General features: G+C 36.3%; 1 protein-coding gene across 1 annotated transcript; it reads left to right on the top strand.

Annotated features, from left to right (window-relative positions):
- Nucleotides 1-10,078: 10,078 nt before the first annotated feature.
- On the top strand, nucleotides 10,079-23,140 carry LOC146938409 (uncharacterized). Its single transcript, XM_085752375.1, has 6 exons — nucleotides 10,079-10,191; nucleotides 18,560-19,048; nucleotides 20,291-20,440; nucleotides 20,525-20,605; nucleotides 20,718-21,151; nucleotides 22,441-23,140. The coding sequence occupies exons 1-6, from the start codon at nucleotides 10,125-10,127 to the stop codon at nucleotides 22,972-22,974; spliced, it is 1,755 nt and encodes a 584-aa protein (XP_085608501.1). The 5' UTR covers nucleotides 10,079-10,124; the 3' UTR covers nucleotides 22,975-23,140.
- Nucleotides 23,141-24,661: the final 1,521 nt, after the last annotated feature.

Below are 24,661 nucleotides of genomic sequence, written 5' to 3'. Positions count from 1 at the left end.
CCGTAGCGAAAACAACTCCCGGACCTCGATTCTCAAGGGTTTTGCTTACTTTTTCCCTTCCCAAGAAAAAATAAGATATCACCGGTTTAAAAGGTTCAAATGTGATCAATGTTTGACACCCGAAAACTAAGATAAAACAATACTTAATCTGGATGGTTATATATGAACTTGATTTCGTTAAAATATTTTGTTTAATTTTGTACTTAATGCTTTTGCCGACGAGCACTCCGTAAGTGGGTTTTAAACTTAGCAAGTTCAAGACATCGACTTGTTATTTAAGGTATATAGTTTAAACCATGTGTAGATTCTAACTACTAGACATAAGGTTATGTGTTCAATCATATTCAACTATCCAATCATACATCATTGAATCAATAAACTATTTTGCTGCCGAGCATTGAAAGTCGATTGATACAATGAATTTCGCATCGTAGGCCAAACATTGAAACGTTTGATGAGATATAGGTGGAGTTATGATTAAAATAAAAGGAATACATAATCGATTAAGAAAAGACATTAAATGATTAGTTAACGAAGCTTAATACCTACAACATAATCTTTCTATTTTTGTTTTATCTATTAAATTGTGAAAACTGGTTTTTGAACAAACAAATCCACCTTTTCGTACTCAAAACAATTTTAGTTTTTAAACGGTTCAAATAACACACAAGTCACTGTGAATTCGATATTTTATTTTTCGTAAAACCAACATACTTACCGTTGTACAAGGATATGTAAATCCTCTTTATCAAATGACGCCGTTGTATGAGGAAATAACAATATTTGTTGTTTTGGGTATTTCTATATATTTGTTTATATTGTACAGTTTGGTATGTACTAACCTTTCTTTTCTAGACAAAGCAAAATTTTCTTGTTATCCTTTTTTTATTCTCCATTATAGACGAAATCATGACTGTTCATAACAACTTTTATACTTCATACGAGTATGAAATCAGAGATGTTTTTCTTGTCTGTGTCTTTCATACTTTTCAAACAATATGGATGGTGCGGAATTTTGTGCAATATAATGATGCCAAGATTTTTTTACATGCAGCCAAAGCGAAAATTTCTACGTTTGTGGCAATGAGTGGTAATTATTCCAGTGGTTGCCTACCTATTGATGCTAATACTCGGTTGTTGGACAACTTTCTTGTATTTCCTTGCATTAAGCATTACATGAACACATAAACCTTTGTATGGATATCTCCCAATGCTCCTTGGGTTAAGGTGGACACAGACGGGCCTTTGGCTGATTCTCATGCAGTCATGCTGTTTATGGAGGTATGTTTCGTGATCACAGAGGGGCCTTTTTGGGTTGTTTAGCATTATTGGATGATACACATAAGAATGATATAACTTGTACCTTAAGTAATTGAGTTTTAGGGTTTTCTAGTTACACTATAGTGTTACACTGCTACGGTAGCTTATCCTGTACGCTAGCTCTTGTATATAAACACCTTGTAACTACATTCACAAGTTAATGAGAATTATTTCTTTCATTCATATTCTTTCTCTTAATATGGTATCAGTTTCTTCTCCTTCAATTGGGGAAGTTTGTTACGATCCATAACTACCTTTTCTAACAGCTTTCCGCTGCAATTTTCCCTCTTTTCTTCATCTTCTTCACTGAATCTTCATGGTTCTGTGATTGATTCTCCATTTTTGTGCTTGATTGCTTTGTCTTCAAGCTTTGTTTCGTGCGATTTTGTTACTTCACATTTCTTTTCTTACTCTATTTCTTTCCCTTCTTTCTCCATTGATTCTTCTTCAACATGGCACCTCGTAATCAAGGTCCTGATCAAGAATCTCCCTTTTACGTTCATCCCAGTGAAGGTCCTTCATCGTTAATTGTTTCTCCTAAGCTTGATGGTTCCAATTATCTAGCTTGGAATCGTTCTATGAAGCGTTCTCTTGGCACGAAGAACAAACTTGGTTTTATCAATGGCTCCATTGAACAACCTGACATTGATGATCTTAATCGTTCTGCATGGGAGCGTTGCAACCATTTGGTGGAGTCTTGGATCATCAACTCCGTTTCAGATTCTATTGCTCAAACCGTTGTCTTCTACGACACTGCTTTTGAGGTATGGCAAGATCTCCATGAACGTTCCTCTAAGGTTGATCGTATTCGTATTGCCAATTTGCGTTCTTCCATTAATAATTTGAAACAAGGTGCTAAGTCTGTTATTGAGTATTTTACTGAATTGAAAGCGTTATGGGAAGAGCATTCATCACATAGACCTATTCCATCTTGTGTGTGCGTTCATGCTTGCCGTTGTGATGCTACTAGGGTTGCTAAGATCTACAGAACTAAGGATCAAATTATGCAGTTTTTGACTGGCTTGAATGATAATTTTGGGGTTGTTAAGACTCAAGTTCTTCTTCTTGATCCTCTTCCTCCTCTTAATAAGGTTTACTCTCTTGTGGTGCAAGAAGAAAGCAATAACTCTTTACCAAATTCAATTTCTACTTCAGATGATAGTAACATACAACTGAATGTTTCTGAAGTTAAGAAATCACAAGGACGTGGTAAAGGCTTTGTTAATTCTCAGAAACCTAATAGGTATTGCACCTTTTGTCACAAAACTAATCATACAGTTGATTTTTGTTACCAATTGCATGGTCACCCTAGTTTTCCCAAGCAACAACCTAAAGTGAATGCTGCTACTCATGAGGTCCATGATGAAAATGGTGCATTGGATCATGGTTTTGGGGCTTCTACAGGTTCTGGTACTAGTTTGTCTCAAGAGCAATACACTCAACTTGTTTCCTTGCTACAGCAGGCTAGCTTGATTCCCTCAGCATCCTCTCCTTCTACTTCAAATGCCACCACCAATCATGTCCAAATCACTCCTTTTGTTTCAAATAACATCTCTGCTTCTCCTCATGATACTGCATGTATACCTTCTAAACCTAATTACTGGCTTTTGGATTCAGGAGCAAATGAACATATATGCTCCAATTTGTCCTTTTTTACCTCTTTCCATAGAATCAAACCTGTTCATGTTAATCTCCCTAATAATACTTCTATCATTGTTCATTTTGCTGGTAATGTTATTTTCACTCCTCATTTTTATCTTACCAATGTGTTATATTCACCTTTGTGCCAAATGAATCTCCTGTCTGTTGCTAAACTTTGTGAGTCTTTATCTTGTGTTCTAAATTTTTCTCATGATAAATGTCTTATACAGGACAAAATTTCATTGAGGATGATTGGTTTGGCTAAGCAAGTAGCTGGTCTTTACAGATATACTCCTCCTTCTGTTTCTAGTTCCACTAGTTTTATACATTCCTTAAATAAACCTTGTAATTTTTCTTCTTCTATCAGTTGTAATTCAAGCACTTGTATTCCAGTTACTGCCTTGTGGCATTTCAGACCACAATGTCTCATCTGTATCCATCTATTGTTCACAATAATAAAGATGTGTGTGATATTTGTCACTTTTCCAAACAAAAGCATTTACCTTTTTCTTCCAGTTTATATCATGCTTCAACCAATTTTGAATTGCTTCATTTTGACATATGGGGTCCCCTTTCAGCTTCATCTGTCCATGGTCATAGATATTTTCTCACTATCTTAGATGACCATAGCAGATTTTTATGGATCATTATTTTAAAATCCAAATTTGAAGTTTCCCTTCATGTTAAAAATTTTATTCTCATGATCAGAACTCAATTTCATGTCACTCCTAAATACATTAGATCAGACAATGGTCCTGAGTTTTTACTTAATGATTTTTACAGTTCTCATGGTATTATCCATCAAAAATCTTGTGTTGAAACTCCTCAACAAAATGGTAGAGTTGAGAGGAAACACCAACACATTTTGAATGTTGGCAGAGCTTTGTTGTATCAATCTAAACTTCCTCCTTCCTTTTGGTCTTATGCCATTCTCCATGCTGTGTTTTTAATTAATAGAGTGCCCACTCTTGTTCTTCATAACCAGTCTCCTTATCATGTTTTGTTTCACAAACTTCCTGATATACAACTTTTTAAGGTTTTTGGCTGCTTGTGTTTTGCTTCTACATTGCAAGCTAATAGGTCCAAACTTCAACCTCGTGCTAGAAAATCATTGTTTTTAGGTTATAAGTCTGGCTACAAAGGCTACCACTTGTTTGATTTGTCCACCAGAGAAATCTTTGTATCTAGACATGTTACCTTTCATGAACATATACTCCCTTACAATTTTACTACTTCTTCCACTACTCCCAGCTGGGATTATTTTTGTCCCTCTGATACAGCAATCTCAACTCCTCCAAATGACACTTCCTCCACACCTTCTGTCTCTCTTCCAAATACATTCCCACTATTACCCTCTTCACCTGTTCCACATTTACCTAGACATTCTACTAGAAATAAAACTTCTCCTTCTTACTTGCAAGATTTTGTTTGTAATAGTTTTAGCACTACTACTTATCCCATTTCTCATTATCTTAGTCATAATAAATTGTCTTCTGACCATTCTTCTTATGTTTTGTCTTTACATACACACAATGAGCCCAAAATCTATGCTGAGGCCATCAAACATGAATGCTGGCAAAAAGCGATGCAAGTTGAGTTACAAGCTCTTGAACAAACTGGGACTTGGACTTTTGTAGATTTACCCCCTAATGTGAAACCCATAGGCTGCAGATGGGTATTCAAAATCAAACGACATGCTGATGGAAGTATTGAGAGATACAAAGCGCGCTTGGTTGCCAAAGGCTACACTCAAGTTGAAGGGCTTGATTATTTTGATACTTTCTCTCCAGTAGCAAAACTCACTACTGTCAGACTTATCATTGCCCTAGCTTCCATCAATCATTGGCATCTTCACCAACTTGATGTTAATAACGCTTTCCTCCATGGCGATTTACAAGAAAATGTTTACATGACTTTACCTCCAGGCATCTCTACTAAGAACTCCAAAACTGTCTGTAAACTCAATAAATCTCTTTATGGTCTCAAGCAAGCAAGTAGGAAGTGGTATGATAAACTTACTTCTGTACTCATCAGTAATCAATATGTTCAAGCTAATTCTGATTATTCTCTATTCATCAAGAAAACTGGTACTTCATATACTATTTTGCTTGTATATGTTGATGATATTCTTCTTGCTGGTGACTCCTTGGAAGAATTTCAGTCTATTAAAACCATTTTGGACACATTGTTCAAGATTAAAGATTTAGGACAATTAAAATTCTTCCTTGGGCTTGAAGTTGCTCATTCTCAACTGGGTATTTCTATTTGTCAGAAGAAATACTGCTTGGATTTACTTGCAGACTCAGGTGTCATTGGATCTAAACCTGCACCCACTCCATCTGATCCTTCCCTCAAGTTACATAATGATAGTGCTCCATCATATGAAGACATTCCTTCTTATAGAAGGCTGATTGGCAGATTACTATATCTTAACACCACTAGACCGGATATCACATATGTCACACAACAACTGGGTCAGTTTTTATCTGCTCCCACTCATACTCATCATTCTGCAGCTTTAAGGGTCTTGCGATATTTGAAGAACTGTCCAGGCAAGGGTTTATTTTTTCCTAGAAATTCACCTCTTCACTTGCAAGGATACTCTAATGCTGATTGGGCAGGATGTGTTGACACTAGAAGATCCATCAGTGGCCAGTGTTTTTTCTTAGGGAATTCTCTCATTTCATGGAGAACAAAGAAACAGGTGACCATTTCTAGGTCCTCTTCTGAAGCTGAGTAGCGTGCTTTAGCCTCAGCAACTTGTGAGCTTCAATGGTTGGTTTACCTTCTTCAAGATCTCCATGTTACCTGCACCAAGATTCCTGTCCTCTTCTGTGACAATCAAAGCGCCTTATGTATAGCAGCTAATCCTGTCTTTCATGAACGCACTAAACATTTAGAAATTGATTGTCACATAGTAAGAGAAAAACTTCATTCTGGCATACTTAAGCTTCTCCCTGTTTCTTCTAAAGAGCAAGTGGCTGATTTCTTCACCAAAGCTCTTCATCCTCAACCTTTCAACCTTCTTATATCCAAGCTGGGCTTGTTAGACATTTACCAACCTCCAGCTTGTGGGGGGCTATTGGATGATACACATAAGAATGATATAACTTGTACCTTAAGTAATTGAGTTTTAGGGTTTTCTAGTTACACTATAGTGTTACACTGCTACGGTAGCTTATCATGTACGCTAGCTCTTGTATATAAACACCTTGTAACTACATTCACAAGTTAATGAGAATTATTTCTTTCATTCATATTCTTTCTCTTAATAAGCATCTAATCTAGGTGTTTTTTAGGTGTTGGAGTTTGAGCTGCTCGGTTTTACTATTGCATTGGAAATGGCTGCCTGTAACCATTGGTCAATGATTTGGATAGAAATGAGACTCTTTCAAGATGCCTTCACAGCTTCAATTGTTCCTTGCCGCCAGCATAATCGTATTCACAAATACTTCAATCTTGGTGTTAAAAGTCCCACATAAGATAGGAGATGGCCTGACAATGTGTTTATAAGTGGGGGTAATCCTCACCTCACAAGGCGGTTTTGTGGGGTTGTGTTAGGCCCAAACACGATTTCAAAGATGGCCTCTCCAAGATTCATTGGGCCACATGCTATCATGCTATCACTATCAGGTATGTGTTTATACATGGGACAATCCTCACCTCACAAGCCGAGAAAATGGTTATGCAAACAAACTTGTTAATCATATATCACTATCAGGTATGTGTTTATACATGGGACAATACTCACCTCACAAGCCGAGAAAATGGTTACGCAAACAAACTTGTTAATCATATATCACTATCAGGTATGTGTTTATACATGGGACAATCCTCACCTCACAAGCCGAGAAAATGGTTACGCAAACAAACTTGTTAATCATGGTCATACTAATTAGGATGGTCATACTAATTAGGATGCAATTTAGTGAGATTCTTTACCTTGTTTTTTGTTAGGGAGGATTTCCGTAGACTTTGTTTGCGAGTTTGGGGAAGAGGGGAAGAGAAGGTTTGGGAGGGTTGGAAATATAGGGAAAAATGGTAAAATCTTACACATTTTTTTAAAAAACTAATTTTTAGAGAATGGTAAATTAATGTTTATGATTAATATATTTTTTATAATAAGAATATTATAAGTACCTAGATTAAATCTGAAGAATTCATATAAACCTTTTAAAAACCCCCAAAACCTCTTCCAATACAAGTTTTGAATTCCCCGAAATGATAAGGGTTTTATATTATGAAGAAAAGTGAAACCCCAAAGTCTTTTCCCCTCTCAATGTCATTTATTTTTTTCACTTACTCCTTCTTTTTATTCCAAACCCCTCCCATCTCTTATAATTTCCTTCGAATTCGCAAACAAAATGCTAGAGACAGTTGTCAAAAACTATAATAGTTTTGTATGTCAAATCAAAGAACCTCGGAATTGAAATATGAATGCTGAGTAAGACAAGTGAGAAGATATGCATTATCAATAAAACTATTACATTAATCTTGTCATCTAACCTTTTTTTATCTTAAACTGGTACGTTAATTTTTTATATTAGAAAAATATTTATTTTAGTGTGATATTATTTTTTGATAACTTGATAAAAAAAATATCAAAGAAAGGCCACAAACTCTTCATCTCTCTATATATCGACAATATTGTGTACCACTATCAGAGAAAGGCGACAAAGTCTTCATCTCCCAAAGATAATTTAAATTTCTTTTTTTACTACAAATTTAGGCGAATTAGATTTTGGAGGCTCATTAATATCAGAGCAGACATCGACACTCAAGGAGTTAGCTTTTGCCGAGGTACTTATATATTACCCATCAAAGAAGTTCTCATGGTAGCAACAATATAAAACCATACATTTACGAGGTATGAGTCAACTCCCTAACAACCAAATCAATCTTCATTGACGTCTTCAAGGTACATGGCACTGAATAAAAATTAGAAATATATCTTAAAAATAATTTATTTTTCTCTTGGCTTTTTTTGAGTGTCTGGATGTGTGGGTTCTGGAAAAGGGGAAATAATAGAGAGGAATCTTATCTTATATATAAAAGGACATACAAATGTTCCAAAAGTATTTTAAGATTTAGTGACATAGTGAGTGTTTATGTATATATTTCAACTTTTTCTAAATGAGTGTTATTGACTTATTGTGCATGTTTTCCTTATCTTCAGCAGCTTTTATCATTCAAAACAAAGACAACACTTTGCAATAGAACCCTCGGAATCGAAATATTAATGCTAAGACAAGTGAGAAGATATATATGTATAATCAATAAAACTATTACATTAATCTTGTCCTGTGAAACCCCGATACTTCAAAATGGATGATGTATCGTATTCTTTGCGTATCCTGCACCGATACCTGCCTGATACTTCCCGATACGTATCTGGAGAGTATCCAAATATTAAATTTTATTTTAAAACAAATAATTATCCGATACTTTCCGATACGTCCCTATACACACGGATACTTGTGTTTTTTTATATTATTTTGATTTCTATTTTTTTTTTTGTAAAAAATAAGAAGAAAAAAACATTAGAATAAAACATTATATTACTATAATATAAAAACATTTCATTTTTTGGAAGCTGATTTGTATCTTGATGATGGGAATGGAGGAGAGGAGATGTAAAAATTAGTTACATGTTAGTGTTAACTCTTACTCCCTCCGTCCCATTTTAACCGAGTCCTTGACTCATTTCACACTTATTAAGAAAAAGTGTATAAGTGAAAGAGAGAGATAAATGGTTTTGAGTGCCCTTATTAACTATTGGTGCATTCTTCTTTATCATAAATGCAAAGTAGATAATATTGAGATGGGAGTGGTGAAAGTAGTATTATTAATTAGTGTTATAATTGAAAAAAGTAATTAATATTGTATTAGTGAAATAGATCAATTTTTCTGGGACAATATTTTTTTCCAAATGGCTCAATTATTATGGGACGGTGGGAGTAGCACTGATGTGTTCTTTTTTTGATATAGTGCTTCTTTTTTGGATCAATATAGTATAGCATTGATGTATAGCACTGATGGTGCTCTTTTTGGTATATTTTGCGTATGTAATTGACTAATCATCACTCTCTTAATCGTCAATATTATTTATATTTATGTTAATGTGCTACGAGCCTGGTTTCTTGTGTTTGTTAATATATATGCATATTAAAAAAAATGGTTATAATTATATTGTACATTTAATTATATAATTTTTTTTATTAACGTATCCCAGCCGTATCGTATCTTGATTTTTGAAATTTTCCCGTATCGACGTATCGTGCAGTATCGTAGATAATTTTATTGTAGATAATTACTTTTTTGTGAGATATTATTTTTTGGTAACTTGATAAAAAAAATATCAAAGAAAGACCACAAAGTCTTCATCTCTCTGTATAACAACATTATTTGTGCACAACTATTAGTGTCTCCGAGATAAGTTAATTTTTTTTTAACAACAAATTTAGGTGAATTAGATTTTGAAGGCTCATTAAGATCAGGGTAGACATGATCACTAAAGAGCTAGCTTTTATAGAGGAACTTAATATTATCCGTCAAAGAAGTTCTCATGAGAGCAACGATATGAAACCATACATTTATGAGGTTTGAGTCAACTCCTTAACAACCAAATCAATCTTCATTGACGTCTTCAAGGTATATGGCACTGAATAAAAAATTGAAATATATCTTAAAAATAATTTATTTTGCTCTTGTCTTTATTTGGGTGTTCGGGCGTGAGGGTTTTGAAAAGGGAAAATACTAACTCCGTCCCATATTATGTGACCTAGTTGACTTTGTCAAGTATGTCAATGCACAATTTTAAACTTAAATTTCTTTAATAATCTATTAGAAAAAATTATGAAAATTTGATATTTTAAAAATATTTATCGAGACGAATCCAACAACTATGCTATATTTTGTCTTTATATATTAGTAGTGAAATACAGTCAAAGCATTGAATAGTATATATTTTTAAATTAGGTCATTTAAATTGGGACGGAGAGAGTAACATAGAGGAATCTTATATATAAAACGACAAACAAATGTTCCAAAAGTATTTTAGAATTAGTGACAGAGTGAGTGTTTGTGTATATATTTCAATTTTTTTACATGAGTGATTGTGCATTTTTTCCTGATCTTCAGCAGCTTTTAATTATCCAATAGAAATGGCATATGCAGAGTCAAGTCCACTGATATTTTCTGATCATGTCAAGGCTGCTGTCACCGAGTTCGGTATGATTATTATTTTTTCTTAGTTTTGGTCACTGTATCTTAACCAAACTGCAATTTTGATTTTGCCACTTTTTTTTAATTTTTTTTAATTGCATAATATATTGATAATATACCGATCCGAACGCAAGATGTTGTCAAAATGGTTTTTGTTTCAACAAGAATACAAGAACAGCCATATCAGTAAACATCACATAGTGGCTTACAAGAGCAAGAGCTCCTAAACCACTCAAACACCACAGCAAAAAAAAACTACCCGAAGGCCCAACACCTCTGCAGTTAACACCTCTGCAGAGAAGAAACCACCCAGCACCACGAGCAAGACAGCGAAGAGGAAAACCTGCTCTTCACTTGTCCATTTTAAAGTGATATTATTAAATTAAATCTATGGTGATATTATTAATTAATAATATCATTAATAATATTATTATGATATTACTTATATCATTAATAATAATTGATTATATTAAATTAAAAGGAGCCCCTAATATGGACCTCTTTTATTAGGGTCCATCCATGGTCCTTACAAATTGACCCGCTATAGTAGGTAGTTTTTGTTCCTTCCAATTTTATTTTTTTTATGATCTCTTCCTTCTCACTTTACACAGTAAATTGAGAAAAAAAGTAAAGGTTGTTGGGTCTGGTATTGTGTTGGAAACCACTGCCACTACCGCTTAATTCCACAATTCACAACAACAAATTTACATGGCTGAATGTAAAATGAAAGAATAATCCAATTCCCAACAAATCTAACTCACTATTTTTTTCTACACCTTCAATTTCATCCTTCAAAGGCTGGCGAAACAAAACAACAACAACAAACAATGAATCACAGTTGACACAACAACATTAATAAAAGTGTTCGTTGGATACATTAACACCTTGAAGCCGTTATCATTTCCGACAAGTTTATCAACATATTCAAATGCCAAGACATCCATGTTTGATCAATCATTACATTAACACCTAGTAAATTCATTCCCAATTCTTAATTTGATCTAATAGTGATAAGAAAGATGTAGCATTCAAGGAAGTATAGGCATGGAAGAAGACTTGCGAGGAACCAACTGTGAACATCATTGGACACCAAAGCAACCTTCTCTTCTGGGTGCTGGCCCACGAAGGTCTTCTACCATGGAAGAAAGATATCAAATGTGAAATGGAGTAAAGAAATAGAAGGGAAATGTAAAAGTGATTTGTGCAGCTTAAACCAGAAAGCAACAAAATATACCTATTATTGTAGGTCAATTAGTAAGGACCATGGGTGGACCATAATAAAAGAGGTCCATATTAAGGGCTCCCTAAATTAAATCTATTTATAATAGATTGAAATGAAAAAAAAAAATTAATAAACATATAAATATGACAAGTCTTTCACTTGTCCATTTTTTAGTAACATGTTATATCTCTTTTGTTTATTTAACTTCCATTTCGTTGTTTTAATCCTGATTCATAGAAGATCAAAATAAGACTTTTGATTTGATTGTTATTCCCATTTTTTAATTGTCATTGTCAATCTTAGAAGAGCAAAGTGGGATTAAGCTTTGTAGTATTTGAACCTACAACACATCAAATTTTATAGACCCACATTCTACAAAACCACTTTACTGCCACATCATCAAATTAACAAGTCAAAATTATGGGTTGGTCAAAATTTATGAGATAGGAGACCCAAATTGTTGTTTTGCCAAAATCGGGTTAATTAGAAATATGGGTCTGAAATTGCAGTTTTACAAAAATTGTGCAATTAGAAATAGGAGGACCGAAATTATGTTGTTGCCAAAATAGGGGGACCTACAACTGCATTCAAGCATAATAAGTAATCTCATATTTAAAGGTGAGATGAGTGAGTGAGAAACTAGAGAGAGAAGGTCTGGGGATTTGGTGGGCCCACAAGAAAGTTTGAATCTGAGAGAGGGAACAAAAAACCTTTCCAGAAGCGGGATTTCTTTCAAAACCATGAAAAGGACAAAACTTCCTACTTCTTCACTAACTTTTCGGCGACGACGAAAAGAGCTGTGTTGTGGAAGATCTTTGTTGAGTATGGAAGGGTTGGTGAGGTGTTCATCCCAAATAAGGTGGACAAATGGGGGAAGTGTTTTGGCTTTGTGAAGTTAGAAGAGGTGGTAAAGGCTGAAGAGATGGAGGGGAGGTTGCAAGACGTGAGGTGCGGCAAGGAGGTGCTTAAGGTGAATCTAGCCCGTTTTGGGCGAGATGAAGGTGTGAAGAATCCGAAGACGAGCCGAGATCCGGTGAAAGAAGCTTATGCGGTTGAAGGTCCTAGAGGGAAGGTGATGACCAGAATATCATTCAAAGATGTGATGGCAAGGGAAGAGGCAAGTAAGAGGATTCCGGCGGGCACAGTGGAGAAGGTTGTAGCAGATCCGACATCTGTACATGAAAGGCTGGAGAGGTATCAAGGTGATGAAGATGGGAGAATGTGTTGTGTTGTTATATACTTAGGAGGTGGGGTGATTGAAAAAGCCAGGTCTGAGAAAAAAGAGTGGTGGACTATTAATTTTGTGAAAGTATAGAAATGGTGTCCTCAACTTATTGGTTCTAAAAGGAGGACATGGGTGAAGCTGTTTGGAGTGCCTCTTCAAGTTTGGGATGAGTCTTTTTTTAACAAGTTAGGGGGAAGGCTTGATGATTTTATTGATTATGATGTAGATACGGCTGAAGGGAATCGTTTTGGTGTGGCTAGAATTCTTATTTCCACCTATAGGTGGGGATTCATAGATGAATGGGTCAAGGTAGAAGTTATGGGAGCAGTGTTCAATATTACGGTGGTAGAGGATGGTTTAAGGGAGGTGGAGGATTTGAGGAGGGAGGATGGGGACAATATCCATTCTAGGTCGGAGGAGGATGGTGGCCGGAGGGAGATTTTTCCTTTTGACGAGTCTTCTAACGGTGGTGATGATCAAGACGTTGATAAGAGTGGGGAAGACGAATCTCTATAGGATGGGTCGCATAGGGGGATGAGGTGGCATTGGTTGACTTTGGAGGGAACACTTTGGAGTGTAAAAAGGTTTCTTTTGGTGTACAGGAGGGTCCTATCTTGTTAGATGAAAGTTCTTCTGATCATTCAATACAAAAGGGACATCTGGAGCCTATTATAGATGTGTTTACCGATCAGATGGAGACAAAACCTTTGGAGGGGAAAGATAAAGCTGTTTTGATGGATGAACCTGCTGGATGTGGACAGGTGGTAGTAGGGGATGTAGTGGAGTTTGTTGATTTTAGTGCTGATCCAACAGGGGGAGGACGCGTGGTAGTTGGGGAAGTGGAGAGGAGTGTGCCAAGTCAACAAGATAGGATGGAGAGAGAAGAGGCGGGTCCGGTTCATATGGAACCGGGTCAGTTGCTAGCTGGAACGGGTCTGGAGCAAGGAGACTAGACCAGGCTGAATGGGAAAATAGAAGTGGGCCTCTGTTGATCAGAATTTACTGAATCTAATGAATCTATATCTATGGGAGATAGGGGTGCAAATATCAAAACTGGGAAAAAAGGTAAAAAAAAAATGTCCCCAAACATTAGGTCAGCCAAAATTCGTCAATTGAATGAGATTTTAAATGATGTTAGAGGGGGGAGGAAGGGTTAAGGAGGAGGGAAGAAGCATAAAGAGAGGTTGGCGGTTTCAAGGGGGGAGGGTGGGCAAGTTGAGAATAGGTTGGTAGAGAGTTATGAAGGAGAGGAGGTGACCTTAAGAGGAGGGCATTTGGAGGTGGTGCCTCCGAATTGCCCCCTAACTCCGGCGTCGGGGATGCATTTTTTCATGCAGGAAATCGGCTCTACGGTACCGGAATCACATTTAACGGGGAGTTCGGAGGCAAGGAGTAAGTTTTTAGATGCGTCAAGACTTTTGGAATTGGAGAAAAAGGCGGGTATTACCTTCATGGTGAATGAAGGTGAGGTAGTAAAGAGACTTGTGAACATGGAAGAGGTGGATGTCGCTAATAAGGTGATTTGGGAGAGGAGTGGTGTTGATCAGTGATTGTGCTATCATTTAATGTTAGAGATTTGGGGGTGGTGTGAAGCGCAAGCAGGTGAGGGAGCTTGTGAGGGAGCATCAAGTTGATTTTTTGGTGATCCAAGAACAAAGTTAGAGGTGATCACAGATAAGTTGTGTTTTAGTTTATGGGGGAATAGAGATTGTGATCGGGATTTTCTTCCTTCTATGGAAATAGTGGCGGAATTCTTTCAATTTGGAGGAAGTCGGAGGCAAAAGTAATCTATTATTTTTTTGTGAATGGATTTGTTGGTGTTTGTGTGGATTGGGGAGTTAATAGTAAACAATGCTTTGTCATCAATATTTACTCAAAATGCGACTTAATGTCAAAGAGGAGTATGTGGGAGAGTCTTGTGGAAGTGAGACATCTTTTTGGTGACGGAGCTTGGTGCGTGATTGGAGATTTCAATTCGGTTAGTGCTAGGGAAGAGAGTAGAGGGGTGAATGTCATTCCTTCGGCCGATCAAAGGTTAGAATTAAGTTTATTTAACAATTTTGTGGATGAGTTGGATCGTGAAGATGTTAATCTCATAGGCAGGAATTACACTTGGTATCATCCGAATGAAATAGCAATTAGTGTCAATTTCGGAAGAATGGAGGAATCTTTGGGGGAGTATTGTTTTTGGGCGATTCCTAGAGATATTTTGGATCATTGTTCGGTGGTTCTAAAGGTGGGGAGAAATAATTGGGGTACAAAACAGTTTTGTTTTAATAATTTTTGGTTACAAAACCGTAAGTTTAAGAAAGTAGTGGAGGATGTGTGGGGTAGGATTGTGGTGGGGGTTTGGATGGGATTTGTTTTGAAATCTAAATTAAAGGGATTGAAAGTTGCTATTAAGGAGTGGCATGGTGTGGAGTATGGAAACATGGATGCGAAAGTGGGAAAATTGAAGCTTGATATTGGAAAACTTGATGACAAAAGTGAAAGGGGCTTATTATCACATGTGGAGGTGGAATCTAGGTTATGGTTTTTTTAGGAATTGTGGAGGTTATTAAAGAGTAAGGAAATTATGATTTTCCAAAGGTCTATGTCAAAATGGCTTAAGGAGTGGGACACAAATTCTAAATTTTTCCATAAGTGCATCAAGGCTAGAACCTCTTCTAATGTTATCAAGGCGCTCAAGGTGGAAGGGGAGTGGGTGCAAACTCCTCCTTTAATTAAAGTTGCGGTCGTGGAGTATTTCAAAAATCAAGTGTCGTCTAGTGAGTGGGAGAGGCCAAGGTTGGATGATGTGTATTTTGAGTCTATTTCAGAGGAAGGTAATAGGAATTTGATAGCCCCATTTTCTTTGGGGGAGATAGAAAATATGGTTAAGGAGAGTGAGGGGGATAAAAGTCCGGGTCCGTATGGATTTAATTTTGCTTTCTTTAAAGAATTTTGGTATCTTGTGAAGAATGAAATTAGGATCTTTTTTTATCAATTTCATGGCAATGACGTGTTACCTAGAGGATTGTTGTTGTATTTTTTCACGTTAATCCCAAAGTTGAAGAACCCCCGTGTTCTAAAGGAGTTTTGGCCAATCTTGCTTTTGGGAAGTTTATATAAGATGTTGTCAAAGGTGTTGGCCGCTAGGTTGGCTAAATGATGAATCCGGTGATCTCTACCTCTCAATCCGCGTTTATGAAAGGAAGGAACTTGGCGGAAGGAGACTTGATTATAAATGAGGTGGTGGATCTTGCTAAAAAATGGAAACGTGAGTGCCTTATTCTAAAGTTGGATTTTGAAAAGGCATATGACTCGGTGGATTGGGGTTTTTTTGGACTATATGTCGATGAGGTGTGGTTTTTGTAGTAAATGGCGGTCTTGGATGAAGGTGTGTGTCTTTAGTGGAAGCATGTCTATTTTAATTAATGGGAGCCCAACAGAGGAAATTAATATTCAAAGAGGTTTGAAACAAGGGGATCTGCTAGCCCCTTTTTTATTTCTCTTAGTGGTGGAAGGATTTAGTGGGTTGATGAGGAACGCGGTGGAAAGGAATTTGTTCAAAGGTTTTATGTTGGTGAGCGGTGGTGTAACGCTCTCACATCTTCAATATGCGGATGATACAATTTGTATTGGAGAGGCGAGTGTGGACATCTTTGGACTTTCAAAGCATTGTTGAGGGGGTTTGAGATGGTTTCGGGTTTAAAAGTGAATTTTTTTAGGAGTTGCTTGATTGGTGTGAATGTTGATACGGAGTTTATGGATATGGCGTGTACTTTTATGAATTGTGGACAATGTGGTGCCGTTTATGTATTTGGGCCTTCCGGTGGGTGCGAATCCTATGAAAGTGTATACTTGGGAACCGTTGGTGGAGCAATTAAGGAGAAGGCTTTTGTCATTGGGAAATAGGTATATTAGTTTGGGAGGCCGCATTGTCCTTCTAAATTCTTTGCTTAACTCTATTCCTATTTTTTATCTCTCTTTATTCAAAATGCAGACAACGGTGGTTAAGGCGGTGGTGGCTCTTCAAAGAAATTTTCTTTGGGGAGGGGCGATGGGTAGTAGGAGAGTATGTTGGGTGAAGTGGAACATGGTTTGTCAACCGAGAAGTAAAGGTGGTTTGGGGGTGAGGGATATTAAGCTTGTTAACCTTAGTCTTCTTGCTAAGTGGATATCGAGGTTTCTTAATGAGAGGGGAGCTTTGTGGAAGAAGGTGTTTGAGGATAAGTATTGGGAGAGAGTGGGTTGGTTGGGGGAGAGGAGTAATGAGATGTGGCCTACTTTTGCCACTAATTGGTGGAAGGATGTGATGGCTTTGGAAAGGGATGGGGGGGTGGATTGGTTCAAAACAGAGATGGTGAAAAAGATAGGAAATGGAATGGATACTAGTTTTTGGAAGGACAGATGGTTGACGACGGGTGTTCTTTGTGATTGTTTCCCGAGACTTTTTGCAATTTCGACTCAAAAGAACATTAAGGTGGGAGAATTGTGGAATGGTAGTGGGGTGGTGAGGAGTTGGGGGTTTACTTGGCTTAGAGGTATTTTTGAGTGGGAAAGTGGTATCCTTCGAGATTAGAAGGGTTTGTTGGAGGAGGTGTCTTTAGTTGAGGGGAGGGATGCGTGGAGTTGGATTCCGAGTGAAGATGGTGCTTTTTCGGTCATCTCTTGTTACAAGATGCTTGAGGGGTTGTGGTTGTTAGAAGGGGAGGTGACTATGAGTGAAGAGTTGGTGTTTGGCTACCTATGGAAGAGTCGGGCTCCCACAAGTTTTGGCATTTGTTTGGGCTACTCTTCTCAACCGGATTGCAACGAGGAAATGGAGGAAATGGAGACTCATCTTTTCTTGCATTGTGAGGTGATTCAAAGGGTTTGAAAGATCTTAATGTGTTGGAAGAATGTTAATTTCATAATCCCTAATAATCTTTTTGTTCATTTAGGAGTGTTGGTCGAAAGAAGTGTCTTCCAAGAAACTAAGACATGGTTTTTGGTTAATTTGGCATGCTTCTTTGTGGGAGATTTGGAAGGAGAGAAACGATGTGATTTTCAACAATGGGACGAGGTTGATGAGGTGGTGGAGAATATCAAGGTAATTTCTTGGGTGTGGAGCTTGAGTAGATTAAATATCAGAACGAGTTTGTATTACAAATGGTGTTGGAATCCTCGTGAATGTTTAATGAGATAGTTTGTGAAGGGTTGTTTCATGGTTGGGGTGAGTTTTTGATTCTCTGTTAGCTGCTGATTGGTCTGTGAGCAGCTGCTTTTGTTTTTGTCGTTAGGTTGTGAAGGGGTTTTGAATTCACTCCATTCCTGTTGTGTCCTGATGGCTGGGCTAGGAGGATTTCTGGGTCTGTTTTTTAGCAGCTTGGTATCTCTCCCTTTAGCCTTGCGCGGGGGTTTGTATTTTTCTGTTCTGTGGCAGCAGTTCCCTTTTCTCATGGGGGGCTGTTTGCTTTAATATATTGGCTATTCAAAAAAATAAAAAGAAAGTAATCTCCTTATTTGGAAAGCTGAATACTTCTATTTCTAAGTTTTCTATTCATATATATCTTCAAAGATTTCTATTCATATAACTTTGTATGGATACTTGACACGGACAAATGTTTCTATATTTTGCAATCACTTGAAAAACATATAATACCTTTTTATAAATGGAAAATGCTATACGTCCCGAAAAATATCATAGCCACAAATTCACGACTCTGATCACTTGACATATTCATAAAAACCATACCCCACCCCCCCACCACGTCCTTGTTTTCCGCCCATGAAGAGTTTTAATTGGTTAATTGTGTTTCGGGATGATTACGGGACAATATCTCCGTTAAATAGCACTGCTCTTTATAAATTTAGAAGTAGTTATGATTAAAATGTTGTATGTAGTTAATTATATTTTCCTCCTTTTATTAAAACTCATGTTGGCGTACTATCATTTCCAAAAGCAAGAGGATTTAACCAGAGTTACTACCAACCCCTTCACTTAGCAATACTAAAAGGTGACTGGAAATCTACAAAGGCTTTTCTTGATAACGATCCGAGTGCATTGACAGCGAAGGTTACGGTACTTGGTAGAACTGTACTTCATGTTGCAGCTGTAGGAGCTCAGTGGAAACTTGTGCAGAAGTTAATACAACATATGCCTGCATATATGCTTACAGAATTAGACTTGATGGGTTGTACTTGCCTTCACTATGTTGCAATGGGCGAAAGCGTAAATTCTGCAAAAGCATTGGTGGATACAAATCCTTCTCTTACACAATTTACTGATTCTAAAGGATTCACACCACTCATCTATAGTCTTACTTCTTCAAGATGTAAAGAGATGGTTTCGTATCTTTTAATGAATACTTCAGATGAGAGACCTGGCTGTCCATTCTCTGGTCCCTCTGCTAGTCAACTTGTTGCTTCGCTCACTGCTGCCGGATTTCATGGTAATTAAAATTATTTGCTGAATGTGTAAATGCTGCAAGTCTTTTCCATCCTGATTCATGAAACAGAATGAGTTATGAAGTTTATAATGCTTTTGTCTTCAAAGCTTTACCTACGAATAGTGTGATAGACACTATTGTTGACAACATTATTCTAGTCAAGAAATGATAGTAGCATAGGCTACAATTTATCTTCAAGGATTTAGTGTTGTTTATTTCCTTTAGATATACCCTTATTAGTTGTTTACACCTAAAATATAAATCATGTTAGCTCATATAGGTAAATAGGAGATTGAATTTCAGGCAAGGAAATCTCCCAACCAAAGGGAAGTTAGGCTACTGACAGCCGAGGGAAGTTGATTCTTTCTCTATAGTCCACAGACTGAGTGCGTGTGTCGCAAAGTCTCCAAACTGAACCAAGACCAAGTCAGAATGGACAATGACACAAAAAACCCATGTTCTATGTAGCACCATTAAAAGAATAGAGTTAAGGGGACAAGCACATTTGTGATGGAGCTGCGGACGAATTATTTTATAGTGGAGGAGAGTCTGAGCCAAAGAGCGGCGATCCCCTAATACGGGAAACTCACACACTACCCACAAAATTAACCGAGCAAAGGCTCATCACTATAGGCCACATCGCTTGGCTAATAGGCATAGTTTTTGTTATAACTACTTAGTTCATACATTGCAATTAGAGACACTCAATCAATCGATCAATCAAGCTTATTTCACTATTTTCTTCCCTTTACCTTTTTGCCTTTATCTATTTTTTATGTATTATTTTTTAGTGTAGCTCAAAAAACCCTAAAAAAAAAAAAATCGTACCTAACTCTCTACTGGAGAAGTTAGGGAATCCACAGATGAGAGACAGGCCGGTTCCTTCCTCAACGTCAATCGCTTGAAGAAAAGGGAATGACAGTTGCGGACGATCAGCCAAACCTCGATTAAATTCTTGCTTTATTAGCATTGATAGTAGTAATTAGCGGAAAGTCATAATTAATTACATTTGTACAAAGAACAGTAAAACAATAGTTTTACACAAATCTACACATTAATTACACTACCAACTTTTCTTATGTTTTTTTATCAACTTGATATATTTTAACACTGGTAAAATATCCAAAGTATAACAAATTTGTGTAATTTATTACATCTTAAGAATTATTGTGCTGCTTTAATAACCAAGAATATAAAATACAATTACTCATATGTATATATCCTTTTTGAATCTTCCATGCATAGATATCACCATGCATCTTCTGCAGCGCTACCCTAACTTGGCCACAATTTCTGATTCTAATGGAAGTATAATAATTAATGTTCTGTCAAAATTGCCATCACACTTTCCAAGTGGAAAAGAGTATGTCCTTTGGAAAAAATTCATTTACCAGTGTAAGTACTTCTTTTAAGCATAATTTTTTTCAGGTACAAAATACTTGATTGTACTAAAATTTAACATTTCTTAAACTATATCAGGTGTTCCTGTGGAACTTGAATATTTATCTCCCAATCAGTCTTATTTTGTAAATATCATATGGAATGCACTTCAAACTCTTGGTATGTCATCTTTGCATGGAAGATCATCACATATATTCTCTACATGTATCATTCTCTTAACTCTTATTTCTTTTTAAACTTTTTTATATAAAGTGGACAATTTCATTTGCAGTTCCTTGCATTAAGGTAGTTAGAGATACAAAGTTAAGACAGGTATCTGCTGTGAGATTGGCTGAATTTGTTTTCTCGCAAGCTTCAACCATCAATGACTATCAATTAACGCAATCTTTTGTGAGTGCGGACATTATTTTCAGTGCAACATCATCTGGCATAGTTGAAATATTAAGGATTTGTTTTCGCTGTTTTCCTGATTTGGTTTGGACTCATATTCCAAATGAAGGGAATGTGGTTCAAATTGCCATCAAGAATAGGCAAGAAAAAGTTTTTAGACTTCTATGCAAAATGCCAATAGTTTGCAAGCTTTTAGTCTTGGCATTGGACGAATCAAATAACACTACATCACATCTGGCAGCAAGGTTTTATTCTGAAGTAGAATCAATTTCAGGTGCAGCATTTCAAATGCAAAGAGAGTTAGAGTGGTTTAAGGTATGTTTAATTTAATCTAAAAAGTACTTTCTTCGTCAATTATCTTTAAAAATGTTTACGCGGTTGAAAATAAATTCGTTATTTGTTCACTTATATTATAAATTTGTATCTTTGAAGCACCGACCTTCCTCGGGCTAGGTGTGTCCCAGTGTCAGACACAAGTCAGGGTCCGACACCGACACCTATGATTACACTGAATTGTCAATTTCTCAAATTATTATCCCTGTCGGCGTGTCAGTGTCTGTGTCATGTATGGTGTTCATGTCTGTATCCGTGCTTCATAGATTTGTATACATGATCATTGAATAATAAAATATAAAGAATATTTTACCACTTAGCAACAGAGTTAGACCCTCGTTGACAAAACTGTTGGGAAATGCCTGCATGATTTCCCTCCTCCATGAACTCAAAATAGGCACCAGCGGAAACGTGAAATATAAGCGTAATGACACAGAGAATTTTAGCGTGGAAAACCTTCTCAATGTGAGAAAGGGAGAAAACCACGGGACCCTAGGGCCTCTTAAAATCTCCACTATAATGATAATGGGAATACAACAACTTCACCCTTAGGTGGATCTGACTACAATATATCTCTCAATTTGTAAGGAACACTCTCACAAATTGGCTCACTATTTCTCTCACAAAAAAACTCTCTGTGAGGATGACTTTTCTCTTGAGCAAGACTCTATTTCTCTCTTGCTCTTTGTTGTTCTTCTCTTGTGGTGTGTTGTGAATGCTTGCTCATGGTGATATTTATAGGAGGAGCAAGCCAAAGTTGCCTTACATGCATGAAGACACTTGTCATTTGCCTTTCATGCAAAACATCAAGTGTCCTTTGCAATGCGTGCACCACACCAAGTGTCCTTTGCATGCACCACAACATGTGTCATTCATACACTACACCATGTGTACACCATGCATCTTGCTACTTGTCATCACATGCAACCTTCCATTTTGTCAAATGTATGTTGGACATGTGGCAATGGCTGGACCCCACAAAAACGAGGTCACACTTATAAATGAAAACTAAAAAAGAACATATAAATTTTATTGGATTAGATATCGTAACAATCACTACGATGTAGTTTAGATGTTATCTTGATGAATTGAAGATGTTATTTTTTTTTTTCTAACATGCATAGATTAAAGTGTATTAAGTTAAAGAAACATCTTTATACATAAAGCAATAATTAACCTGACATAAATTGAATTAAGTTAAAGAAGCCGTGTATAATTTTGACCAAATTGTATAAAGTTATTGATAAGATAGCTACATACATCACCAACAGGAAGTAGAAAAATTGGATCACCCTCTCCATAAACAAGTTAAAAACCAAGATGGTAAAACCGCTCGGCAAGTGTTCATGGAAGAACATAAACCATTGCTTGAAGAAGGGAAGAAATGGATAAAGGATAGATCGAACACTTGTATGTTAGTGGCAACTCTTATTGCGACAATCACCTTTGCTGCTGCAATAACTGTACCTGGGGGTAGCAACCAAGACAAAGGAATACCGATACTCTTGCCAGATAACAGATTCATTGTGTTTATGGTGTTTGATGCAGTAGCCTTCTTTTGCTCGATGGCTTCTCTTCTGATGTTTTTAGCAAACACAAATAAACAATTCACCGAAGAAGAATTTGTGATGATATTTACTAAGACATTGGTATCCAGTTTGGATTTGTTGTTTGTTGCTGTGGCGACAACAACGATAGCATTTATTGCAGCTCTGTCTATGATTCTAGAGGCAAGATTTACATCTTCTACAATTTATCTTTCTTTATTGGCTTCTCTGCCAATTTTTTTATCTTTAAGGCTTTGATCAGCAGAAATTACTTGTAAACTACGAAAGCTTTTATCTGAATCAAGTATCTATATATGAACTACATTTGAAATTTGTAAATGGAAGTGAATATCCTTCTTCATTAACTGGACAACATTAAGAAAGTTTTGATCTTAGTAATCAAAAATCATGAATTAATTTCAAACCAGTACAAGTGTGAACATATACAATACCTTTTTCTTCTGCCCGAACAATTTCTCGATTATGATGACAACCTAATCTAAAGAGGTAAATAGATTTGGTTCTCCCCGCCGTGTGGATCATGCACCCACTACTGTAAAAATTACATACATCTTTTGAAGATGAACTATATGCATGAGAAATTGCAGTTGTTGTTTGGTGAAGTTAACCTAATTAATTAGCATGTAGTGGTTGAGATTGATATTGCGTTAATCGGAAAAACTTCCCTCTATGTCCCCATCTCTTGAACGCGTATAGCTGCGTTGAATTTGATACTTCCCCTTATAAAAAATATTTTTCCAAGTGGGTTTATTTTTTATGAGACAAGGAAGGAACTTGTCATTTGCTACGTATTCACTTAAACTCCCATACTTCCTATTCCTTAATTTTGCCCTTTTGATCACGACTTCTTTTTTGTAGTTATGTTTCTTCTAATCTTTTTGACTAGACTGCTTCCCAATTTGTTTATGACTTCAAATTTATCAGGTAAGTTAATCAGCGTTTTTTAACAACTTTACTGCTTCCCTTTGTGTAAATTCTATTCTAAAACATTTCACTATTTTGTGACTCCGTTTGTTTAGAGAGAGAAAGCTTCAACCATGAGTATGGACTTTGTCTTCTTCGCTCATGGCGACCCACAACAACAACCGACCAAAAAACCACCTAACCCTCCTAAATCATTAAACTCTTGTAGTACAGTTAGGAAATACTTTGGTGATTGGGAATTTACAGATTAAGAATTAATAATATTTGAACGATAAGATAGAATAGCAGATTGCAAATAAAACATCAATTATTTTACAAAAGAATCAACACAAGGTCTCACAATAGAAAGGAAATCAATATAAAAATATGGTCTCACAATTCTTGAAAGGGAAGCTCTAATTATAACACGTCTCATACGATGATAAACACCAATTACAACAACTCAAATATCAAATCAAAATCAACAAACTTGAGTTCGTACACCATATAAGAAAAATTCAACGTATGTAACTTTTTTATTGAGGAACATAAGTCCTCAAGTGTTGAGGTTAAAGTCCTTGAGGAGAATCTGAATTGCTATTACACTTGAAGTTGAAGCCCAACACCCATCAAATCACATCACAACAAATTATTACTTACAGTGAAAACTAGACTCATTAGAATGAAAGGATTACAAAAAAAAAAAAAATTAGAAAAATAGCCATCGAGGATCCAGATCAGTACCACACAATTGGTGATGTTGAGTTAAGATAAAACATCATAAAATAACAGATAAAAATAAAGCTTGATTATGATGACTGAACATTAAATATTCTACTGCCTATAAAAATAGAAAACAGTAACTATTAGTACGGATAATAAGTATTAGGAAGAAAAAACACACCTTGATTTCTAACTTGAGTTTGTAATAAAATTTCTATCAATGGTATAAATTAATACATCAGGAACATGCTCCATGATCCAATTCCCAATCATCAGTAGAATTGTGCTTCACAAATTC

This window comes from Medicago sativa, chromosome 3 (assembly GCF_051527215.1).
Source record: "Medicago sativa cultivar Bolivia chromosome 3, Bolivia_mono, whole genome shotgun sequence".
Classification (NCBI taxonomy): Eukaryota; Viridiplantae; Streptophyta; class Magnoliopsida; order Fabales; family Fabaceae; genus Medicago; species Medicago sativa.
This window is presented reverse-complemented; position numbering and strand designations above follow the sequence as displayed.